This window comes from Petaurus breviceps, unplaced genomic scaffold (genome assembly GCF_028583685.1).
Source record: "Petaurus breviceps papuanus isolate PSGF00001 unplaced genomic scaffold, PetGlider_PUasm1.0 37, whole genome shotgun sequence".
Classification (NCBI taxonomy): Eukaryota; Metazoa; Chordata; class Mammalia; order Diprotodontia; family Petauridae; genus Petaurus; species Petaurus breviceps.
The window spans coordinates 79,485,552-79,496,611 of record NW_027186296.1 but is presented as its reverse complement, the minus strand read 5'-3'; the positions used below and the strand labels follow the sequence as shown (position 1 = coordinate 79,496,611).

The 11,060-nt window shown below is 37.3% G+C and overlaps 1 protein-coding gene across 1 annotated transcript in view; it reads left to right on the top strand.

Annotated features, from left to right (window-relative positions):
- CFAP43 (cilia and flagella associated protein 43) overlaps positions 1-11,060 on the top strand; it is a 157,594-nt gene that overhangs the window by 122,296 nt on the left and 24,238 nt on the right. Inside the window, 4 exon segments of the mRNA XM_069098895.1 lie at positions 2,543-2,650; positions 3,668-3,754; positions 4,641-4,729; positions 9,907-10,111. Of these exon segments, the coding sequence (XP_068954996.1) occupies positions 2,543-2,650; positions 3,668-3,754; positions 4,641-4,729; positions 9,907-10,111 (489 nt within the window).

The window sequence follows — 11,060 nt, the reverse complement described above, 5'->3', positions numbered from 1 at the left end:
GACTGAGGACTAGTCAGACGTATAGGAGAACCAGAGAAAACATCACAGAAGCCAAGGAAAAAAAGAAAATGCATAGGCAGAGTGAGGAAGTGACTATATCTGGTATGATTCAGTTCTCTGGCATAAGAGTCCCTCCTGGAAGGATGTAGGGTTCCTCCACTGACCCTTGCTTTTTATCCCTGGGTTTACAATGTCATACTCCCCCCATGTAGGTGCAGCTATCAATACATTAAGTCCTTGTGTTGGTACCCAGTTTACTTCTTAGGAAAGGCCCATGGGCCTGCCAAAGACAGAGGGGAAAACAACCCCTTATTGAGGTAGGGTGCTGAGAATGACATGTAAAACAATAGAAGCTAGTTCAATGCAAAGTTTTATTGCAAGCAATAGGGAAGAAGAAGAAGGGGAAAAAGGAAAAGGGAACATTAAACTCAGGCATATATACTAACATAGAGCATAACTCATATAGGGTAGTGATGTGTTGGGGAGCACTGAGAAGTGAGTTCATTCAGCTGAAAGGGGGTGCTCCTGCTGTAAGGCAGGGTATGCTCTTTCTGAGAGTAAAGATCTTATACTATGATTTTTGGATGGCCTCCATGGAGCTGACCAAATTGCATATTGGGTCAGGGCAAAAAATTATTTGGGGGGGTTATCAGGAAGAAAAGTAAGCTGGGGGTAGACAAAATATTATTTGGGGGACATAGCTATACCAACCTTCAAAAATGATGTCAGCATTTTTTCATGAGTATGTTCTACAAGTTTACAATCTCCCTTAAGTAGAAACTGTTATGGGGATCTCAAGACCATCAGGTCTAATCTAATAACAGTATCAGAACCTGAAGAGAGGTCAAATATGATGGGAATTTAGATTAAGACCCTGCAGGGGATTAAGCAGTTTAAAAATCTCTGGTAACATTAGAAAGAACAGTTTTAGTCAAGTGGTAAGGGGGAGAAGTCAGATTTTTAATGGATTGAGAAGTGATGGAGTGGTTAAAAAAATAGAGGTAATGAGAATAGACTTTTTAGGAGTCTATGAAAAGAAATATAGTTTGAAGGAATGGCAGGGACAAGTGAAAGACTAGAATGAATTAGCATTTTTAGGAAGCAAAAGGTACCAGGAATAAAGGCAGAGAGGTGGCAGAGTATATGGAATATTGATTTGAGTTCAAATCCTGCCTCAGTCACTTAAGAGATGTTTGACCATAGGCAAGTCACTTAACCTTTTTTGTCACCCATTCTGCTGTCTATAAAATGGGGATAACATCCCTTACCTTTTAGGGCTGTTTTGAGGATGAAATGAGCTTACCTTTTAGGGCTGTTATGAGGATTAAATTAAATGATTAAATATGTAAAATACTTTGCAAACCTTAAAAGGTTATGTAAATACTAACTATTATTTGCATTATTTGTATCAATAGAAAAGTTAGCCTTGACAAAGAGGACAACCTCTACCCAGTGACTGGGGTAAAGGGGTGAATCACAGGGAATGATACAGAGGAAATTAAGTATGACTAGAGGATGAAAGAAATTTCCAGGCAGATGGTCTTAATATTCTCAGACAAAGTTCTTCACTGAGAAATGGGATTAGGGTGGTAGAGGTTGCAGAGAAGAGATGAGAGGTTTCAAACAGGTAAAGTAGCATGCATGATAGATACTGTTAAAAGAAAATGAAAAAGAGAAAAAGGATTACTTTGAAGCACTGAGGGCCCAGCTGAGATTAGTTAACATAAAATTTATTGTGAATTTAATTGACACAGTTGTTTGACTCTCCCTAGCAGTATTCCACAGAATGGCCATTGGTGGAGGTAAACCAGGGTTAAAGACTGGCAAGACATGGACAGTATTAGGACAAGGAAGTAAAGGATTCAAGGGTGAGGAGTACTATTATGGTTCAACTAATCATCTATAAGATCAAAATTGGGAAGGAAGGAAAATGAGATGGATTGCACAGAAGGGGATGAAGAGACACAGGAAGTCACAGGAAGGATAAAAGATCAGTTAAGAAAGAATGAGGAAGTGGGAGAGATACCAAAGAAGAGATTATCAGCAGTCAAGATCATAGATGAGGCACAGCTATGGATGATGATGAAATTCAAAGTATATTCCCACCCCCATGAATGTGTCTAAAGTGGTATGATGCAGAACCTCTGAATGGATAAAAAGGTCTGAAGAAGTCTAGGCTCCATGGAGGATGCTAACCTTGAACTAGGGCTTGAAGAATGGATAGGATTTAGATCCCTGAAAAGGAACACAGGAAAGTGTTTTCTAAGCACCTCTTTCCTCTTTCATGATACTTCCCTCTATTACGCCTTCTTCCCATACACAATGCCAACTACTTCTAACGCAGAAATAAATTTTCTATTATACTGAACATAGTATTATGTGCCCAGTTCCCTATTTTTAAAACTACTAGAACATTTTGTACTCATTTTTACAAAAAATGGTATTTTACTTTTATGTGGTCTTCAGTTTATTTTATCTGAAGGTTGAGGGGTCTCCTCAAGTAGCAGTATTAATCTGTTTTCCATTGTTAATGTTTCCACAGGAGGAATTAAAAATAGCCAGCCTTACTTTCTCTTTACTGCTAGATGAAGAACTACTAACAAGAGAACTTGAACTGAATGGCTTCCTTGAAAGAAAACAAAAAGAAAAAGTAATCCTACCAGTCTCTTTCTTACTGAAATGCCACCATGATCTGTACTCACTTAAATGTTTCAAATCTTTTACTCTATGTCTCTTTTCCCATGTACCAGAGTCAAATATCTCATCTCAAATCATTTAACATCTATAGTTCCTCATTTATAAAATGAGGGGATTTGGGTCTATAATATTTCTTCAGTATCTTCAAACTCTAAATTCCATGAACCTATAATCCACAGCCTTTAAACTTTGCTCTGTGCTATGTGACAGCATCCATCTATGTACTAATATAGTTGTCTCCATAATTTTGTGACTGGACCTTGTTTGCAATCACTATTAGTCAAATGGACCACAAGATTACTTTATGCCTAGTAGTCTGATGTGATATGACATGATACATCACATGATATAACACAGAAATGAAATAATAACCTTTCTACATAATGCAGACCTCTAAAATCCACAACTCTAAATTCTAAGACCCAGGTCTAAACAAGGGCCTTTTTCAAACACAATGCCTTCAGGAAAAATAATAATTTTCCAGAATTTTGGCACCCCTCAAATATTACTTATATACTGAACTGGTCCTGTCCAGGGTGCTGCATGACACTTGCTGCTAGTACAGCAGTCCTTCACCAGCAGACATTTTGTCTATCCATACCACTAACACGCTCAGGTTTTCCTAAACAAGTCAATAAGAGGAGGAATTAGGCAGACTGGCTGACTCATTGGTATAGGAAAGCATTTGCAGTTTCTTTGAAATAAAAGATTTTGAACACAAACTTCTATGTGGCACATTTGAGACCCTCTATAGATTTCTGGCTTTGTTGAACTGTTTAGAAAACTGTTAGGATATTTATTTCTGAAAATTATTTTTTGGTTTATCTTACCTCATCAGTATTAAAGAATGAAAAGAATATGCTCCAACAACACATTTAGGAAACTTCTTGTTCTTTTTACTGCTTCCTGAATGTTTAGTTGTCTTCAAAATATTTCTTGTTCTGTTTGGCTAATACTGATTTTGTTATAGAAATTCACTACAGATGAAATCTACAAAGCTCGTGAACAACTTGATACATACAGAGAAAAATATGACACCTTTCTTACAGAGGACAAAGTAAGTGTCTATCCATTCCTGACTATTTGTATATATTCAACCAATTATTTCTGAATGTCTAGAGTTGGGAGGGATTGAAAGGAATACAATTTCCTCACAGATTTTTTTATAGGAAGTTTTACTTTGATTCTTAAATATACGCACATCTTATTTTATGCCACTATGCATTCATTCCTCAAAAAGTGTATGTGAACGTAATTGTGAGAAATTGCTGCCCTTGTCTTGGCCTCAGGTCCCTCTTTTTTTTTTTAAAGCAATTGGGGTTAAGTAACTTGCTCGAGGTTACACGGCCAGTTATTTTGTGTGGGTGCCAAGTATCTGAGGCCGTAACCGATCCCAGGTCTCCAGGGCCGGAGCTCTACTCACTGCACCACCTGGCCGCCCTGTCCCTCTTCTTTAAAATGAAGGGATTAGACTAGATCAGTGAATCCCAACTTTTTTTAATCTAGAAACCGTTTTCAACAAAAATATGTTGTGAACCCAAGGGGTAATTTAGTATACATTATAGTATGCAATTATTTACTGCTTACAGAGACATGGAAGTATTTTTAGTGCGAACCCCTCGGACCATTATTACAAACTCCCAAGTGGTTTGCAAACCACTATATGTAAACCACTATATTAGATGATCACAAAAGTTCCTTTCAGGTCTAAAGTTCTATACTTCCATCAAGTAATATTTTAAGGCACTGGAAAGTTCACCAGTTAACAAAAATTTTACCGACTCCTTTTGCAATATGAATTAACATTCTTACACATTTAACCTCTAATCTATTTCTTATATTGTTATTTTTCCAAATGGGACACAACAGAATTTTGAAGCATATTTGTTAGTAAACAAAAGTTTTCAAGTTATAGTTCTAGTGATAGCATGTTTTTCCCATAGTTTCTGGAGCGGGGATTCAAAAAAGAGTTTGCTGAGCTTCACAGTCATCTGATTGACATACTCTACAAGCAGTACAAACGCCGACCAAGGTTGATTTCGCTTTTATTTGGACAATATCTTGTTTATATCAGTGAGTCAGTCAATAAGCATTCGTTAAACAACTACTATGGGCTAGGCACTGGAAACACAAAAAGAAGCAAAAGGTAGTTCCTGACCTCAAGGAACTCACAATGTAATGATGGAGACAACAACAACAAAACCAAAAATGTACAGACAATAAATAGAAAATAATTGAAAGAGGGAATTCATTAGAATTAAGAGGGGTTAGGAAAGGCTGCCACATGGGGGAAGCCAGAGAAGTCACTAGACAGAGACGAGGAAGGAAAGCCAGCCAGAGAAAATGTCCATAGCAAACAATGAAATGTCTTGTTCATTGGCAAGGAGGCCAATATCCCTGGATCAAAAAGTACAAAGAGGGGAATAAAGTGTAAGAAGACTGGAAAAATGGAGGGAGGGAGGTAAGATTGTGAAGAATTTTGAATCTGAAACAGAAGATTTAGTATTTGAGCCTATAAGTGACAGGAAGCCACTAGAGTTGGCTCCAGGAGGAGGTGATATGGCCAGACCTTCACTTTAGGAAAATCAGTGTGGCAGCTGAATGGAGGATGGTTTGGAGGGGTTAGGGCTGGAAAGGTAGATTTGAGAATCATTAGCATTAAAATGATAGTTAAATCCATGGGAACTGGTGAGTTCACCAATTGAAATAGTATAGAAGAAGAAAAGAGGGCCAGAACAGAGCCTTGTGAAATACTTAAGGTTAGTGGGCATGACCCAGATCAGGATCCAGCAAAGGAGACTGAGAAGGAAAGGTAGGATAAGTAGTAAGAGAACCAAGAGTGGTGTCCCAAAAACCTAGAGAGAAGAGAATATCAAATAAAAAAGGGTCACCAATATTGTCAGTGGTTGTAGAGAGGTAGAGCAGAATGAAGACAGAAAAGGCCACTGGATTTGGCCATTAGGAGATCATTATTAACTCTGGAGAGAGGAGCTTCAGTGTAATGATGAGATCATAATTTGGCTTGTAAGGGGCTTAAAAAGAGAGCGAGTAGAAAGAAAGTGAAGGCAGATATTGTAGATGGCCTTCTCAAGGAGTTTAGCCACTTAGGGCAGAAAAGATATAGGGATAATAGCAGTGATGAAAAGATCAAGTGAAGTTGAGCACATTTATAGGTAAAAGGAAAGGAGCTACTAGACAGAAAGAGATTGAAGACAAGCTATAGGGTGGGGATGACAGAGAGGACAATCTGTTGAACAAGACTGGATGGAATGAGATCACGAGTGCAGGCAGGTGTTTGCCTTGATATGAAGTAGGGTCTCCTTTTCATGTGAGACAGAGGTAAAGGAGAAGATAGTGGCATATGAGTAGTCTTCCTCACATGAGATGAGGAAAAGGGGAGAAGGGAGAACTATTGACTAATGGCCTCATTTTTTCTGTAAAACATGAGACAAAGTTCTTAGCTAAGAGGACTGGGGAATGGGGAGCCATGGGAGGTAAGAATAGGAATAAAAAGGTTAGGAAAAGTTGCTGTGGGGAGTGGAATAGTGAGTTGATAAGGGAAGTACAGAAGGATTGTCTAGCAGCCCTGAGGGTCCAACTGAGGTTGTGTAACATAAATTTGTAATAGACCCAGTCAAGATGGTTGCATAATTTTCTCCATCTTTGTTCAGCAGTCCATATACCAAGAAACTGCAAAATTGGGACAGCACCTACCTTCTAGCATTGTTGTGAAGATTAAATAAGGCAATAATTGTAAAGCTGGTAGCACTGTGCCTGGCACAGGATAAGCACTTTATAAATGCCAGCTATCATTATCATTATTATTATTACATTCAAATAAAATATAATAACCTACAATGCCTTTTGAAATTATATCAAAATCTTAATGGTAAAAATAAAGATTATTTCTTTTTATCATTAAAAACTGATTCATTACACATTTATGTACATGGTGCTATTTTGGTGTTCAACTCTGCATGCTAACCTTCCCCTTTTTCAATCAAGTTATATAAGGTTCTACTACAGATAAAGAAATTATTGAAAGTAATAATCAACAAAAGCAAGTCTAAAATAGTTTGATTTTACATTAAGGAAACTTGCATTGAATATATCTGTGACTGATTTCTGTAGTTACCTAGTCCAATTGCCATTATTTTAAAATCAAAAGGAATATGTTCTCATGATTATAGGTTCTAGGTGTCTAGAAATTCACTTCTAATACTACAAACAGATTTACTGTATAAGTCTTGTCATATAATGTATATATACACACATGTATGTAACACACATGTCTAAAAAGATACCTATTTACATATACATATACATATCTTGTGATCCTTAGTCTCCTGATATTGTTTTCCCTATGTTTAAAAATGCACATGGGGAATATTATTCTTTTCAGTGACTCTTCAGGACCTTCCAGTATTCACAGGTCTATTGGTTCTGAGCTGGAAGGAACCTTAGATATTATCCAGTATAACCACCTCTGAAAGATTATTTTTTTTCTTCAATTAACTGATGAGGTCAATTTCCTCTTCCTTTAGGGGGAGGAATTGGAAAAACATAAGCATATGCCAAGAAGATGAGTGGTATCAGTCCTCCCACTCCACACATAGCCCTGTGCAAATATCCCAAGTTGATTCAACAATAAAGTAGGCAACACTGTACTATGCATAACAAAGGAGGACAGTCAAAGTAGAAATCATTCAATCTACAAGCATTAGTGAAGTGCTTACTATATACCAGAAACTGTGTTGGGTACCAGGGATACAAAGACAAAAGTGAAATTGTCCCTGATTCAAGGAGCTTACATTCTATCAGGAGAACCAAACATGTGGATGTTTGGATGAATGGATAGACAGACAGACAGATAGTATATACAAATGTATACAAGGAAATGTGGGGGGCGGGGCACAAGTAGCTAAAAAGCTTGATGTAGATGGTGGCTCTTAGATGAATCATAAGGAAAACTAAAGATTCTGATAGAAGAGGGACGGCCAGGTAGCACAGCAAGTAAGAACACCGGCTCCAGTGTTGGGACGACCTGGAGATCGAATCCCGGGCTCAGACACTCAGCACCACACTCAGAAATAACTGGCCGTGTAACCTTGAGCAAGTTCCTTATCCCCGATTGCTCAAAAATTAATTAAAAAAAAAAAGATTCTGATAGAAGAGAAGAAGAAGGGAGAACATGCCAAGAATGGGAGTCAATTCAAATATATAAATATGGTAGATGGAATGTCATGTATAAGAACAATAAGGAAATCAGTTTGTCTCTACAACAATATATAAAGTAGATAAATGTGTATTAAGGATGAGAAGATAAATTGGGGCCGATTTGAAAAAGGAGTTTCAATATGATCCATTGTTTGAGCGACAGGGAGCTACCGAGTGACTAAACTTTTGTTTTGTTTTTTAATGGGGAAGTGACATGGAAAATCACTCTGGTAGTATTTTAAAGGATTAGAAAGGGTAGAGAAGACATGAGGAGAAGAAACTGGAGGCTATCACAATAGTCTCTATGAAAGGTTAGGAAGGCCTTGTACTAAGGTAGTAGCTATATGAATAGAGAAAATGAGTAGATGGAAGAATTCTTGTGAAGATGCAATCAAATGGGATTTGCATCTGTTAGGCTCTGTGAGATGAAAGTGAAGGGTAGAAGATAGCACTAAGTTTGCAAACCTGCATGACTAGAAGAAGGATGGTAAAAAGTAAAGTTCATAAAAGGGGTAAGTTTGGGAAGAAAGATAAGTTCTGTTTTGGACATAGTGAGTTTGAAATGCCTAAAGATTGTACGATTCAAAATGTTTATTAAACATTTATTAAACATTAAAATCAGTTTGTGAGGCAATACTAGAGCACAGGCATAAAACTAGGGCTGGATATATAGATCTTAGTGTCATCTGCATGGAGATGATTATTCAATCCAGGGGATCAATCTTATGGGTAACCAAGTGAGAGTGTAGTGGGAGAAAAGGGCCTAGAATGGAGCATTGGGAAATTAGGAAGCAGGGATGATGACTTGGCATAGAAAATCAAGCAAGTATAGTCAGGTAAGAGAACAAAAGGAAAAGCATCATGAAAACCATAGAAAAGAAAGACTATTCAGGAGAAGAAGATTGTCAAAAGTATCAAATACCGTACAAAGATCAAGAAGGAAGAGGACTGGGAAAAGGCCATTAGATTTAGCCATTAATTTAATGGTTTACAACTTTGGGGAAAATGTTTCTGTTGAGTGAGATCAGAAACAAGATTGCAAAGGGTAGAGAAATGAGAGGAGGAGAGGGAACTGAGATCACATTTGAGTATAAGACAGCTTTTTCAAGAAGTTTGGCTAGAAAAGGGAGGAGAGATAGAGAATAAGTTGAGGGAATCTCTTAGGTTCCAATGAGGATTTTTTTGAAATGGGAAAGACTTGCGGCATTTTTACAGGCAACACAGAAGGAGCCAGTAGAAGAGGAAGAGCCTGAAGCGTAGGAGGACTAGAGATTGAGATTACTACGAGAGCAATCTTCCAGAGAAGATGGGAGGAGAAGGGATCTTGATGAAGTAAAAGATTACTTCTGCAACAAAGATTGAAGAGAAGGGTGGTGAGGAGCGGCTAAGTCAGAGTTGTAAGATGTGGATAAAGGGAAAAGGAGGAAATGATGGTGAATGGCCTCGGTGTTCTCAGTAAGGTAGAATGTGCTCAGCTGTAGCATTTTTCTCAGGCTGAACTCCTACACAACAGTACTTTCCACTCTTCCCTACTACCCTATTTTAAGTATCAATACAATGATGTGTGTACTCAAAAATGAGGGGATCCTTTTCCAAACCACTATGCAACTAGATTCCTGGGTGCTAATAAAAGGGAGGCACAGGAAATGAGCATTTTATTAAATACCTGCTTTGTGCCAGGTCCTTAATAACTGCTGCTGCTGCTGCACCTGGCACAAAGCAGGTTTACAAATGTTATTTGTATTTGAAGTCAAAGTAGGCTCTGAGCCAGCCAAGCTATTGCAAAGAAAGCTTCTTTGGTCTAGAGTCTATTATTTGTCTATTCTGCTGAGAATTAAGCCCAGAAGGATTGTATTCTTGAGGTCCTCCAGCAAAAAGAGTTACACAAAATATCTTGTTAAAATTGTTACTTAATATTGATACTTTTAATGTGTGATAATATGATTTTAACTTGTCTTGGATAATTTAATGTACACTTATTTATAATGCTAGGCTGATGAAGCAAAAGCAAATGGAAATTGCTAGCCCTTTTGGAGAACGCGTAGGGTCTGGCCAGATTCAGAAGGAGAACTTTGCCCGATTAATGAATGCCATGGAAGAGCTGGATAATCCAAATAATATGCCAGAAGGCATAGAACCTCCAGTCTGGACACATTTCTGTGCTCTAAGAAGAACAAAAATAGAAAGTGAACAAAAAGTAATATTTTATTTTTATCTATTACTATTAAATATAGAGAATTGACTGGTCAGACTGAAATGCATTTTTATCTTTTTAATGTTTGTTACAAGGGAGAGATCAATGAGTGGGTTGAGAAGACATACATATATATATATTAAATGAATGATGTAAAACAAAAAGCATCAACTGAAAAATTTTTTAAATCAAATATGGAGTTAAATAAGCTTAGAAGGATTTTTTTTTTAGGATAAACATTCTGTCTCCCTAATAATGTAATAAATGTTAGTAATATCAGAGTATTATATTGGATATTGAGTCTTAAAGCCTGCATTGGAGGAGACAACAAACACAATGGATATTAAAGTCAGAATCCAAAAAGATATTGACAGTCTATAATGTTAGGCAAAATCTAATAAAATAAAATTTAATCAGCATAAATGTAGTCTTAGTCTTAGGATGGAAAAAAATCAGCTTCACGGGTACCAGATGGGAGAAGAGAAGTTAAATAGCAATTCTTCCAATACAGATCTATGTGTTTTGGTGAACAGCGAGCTAAACATAAATGAAATGAACAGCCAAAAAAATGCTTTGAGAAAGACAATTTCCAGGAATACGAAGATCAAAATACTTCTGTATCTGCTCTGATGAGACCACATCTATAAAGTACTGTACTCAGATCTAGGAATCATATTTGATAAGCAGGAAAGAATCCTTCTAGGGAAAATTACCAACAACCACAAAGAGAGGGTGATGAAGGGTGAATGAGTAAATGACATATGAGGATCAGCTGATGTAACTGGGGATAGCATTCTTCATGTATCTGCAGGACTGCTATGGAGAACAGGGATGTGACTTGTTCTATTTGGCTCTGGAGGGCAGAATTAGGAATAATGGCTAGAAGTTGTAGAGAAGCAAATTTAAGCTTCTTGTAAAGAGGAACATCCTAAAAATTAGGGCTACACAAAAT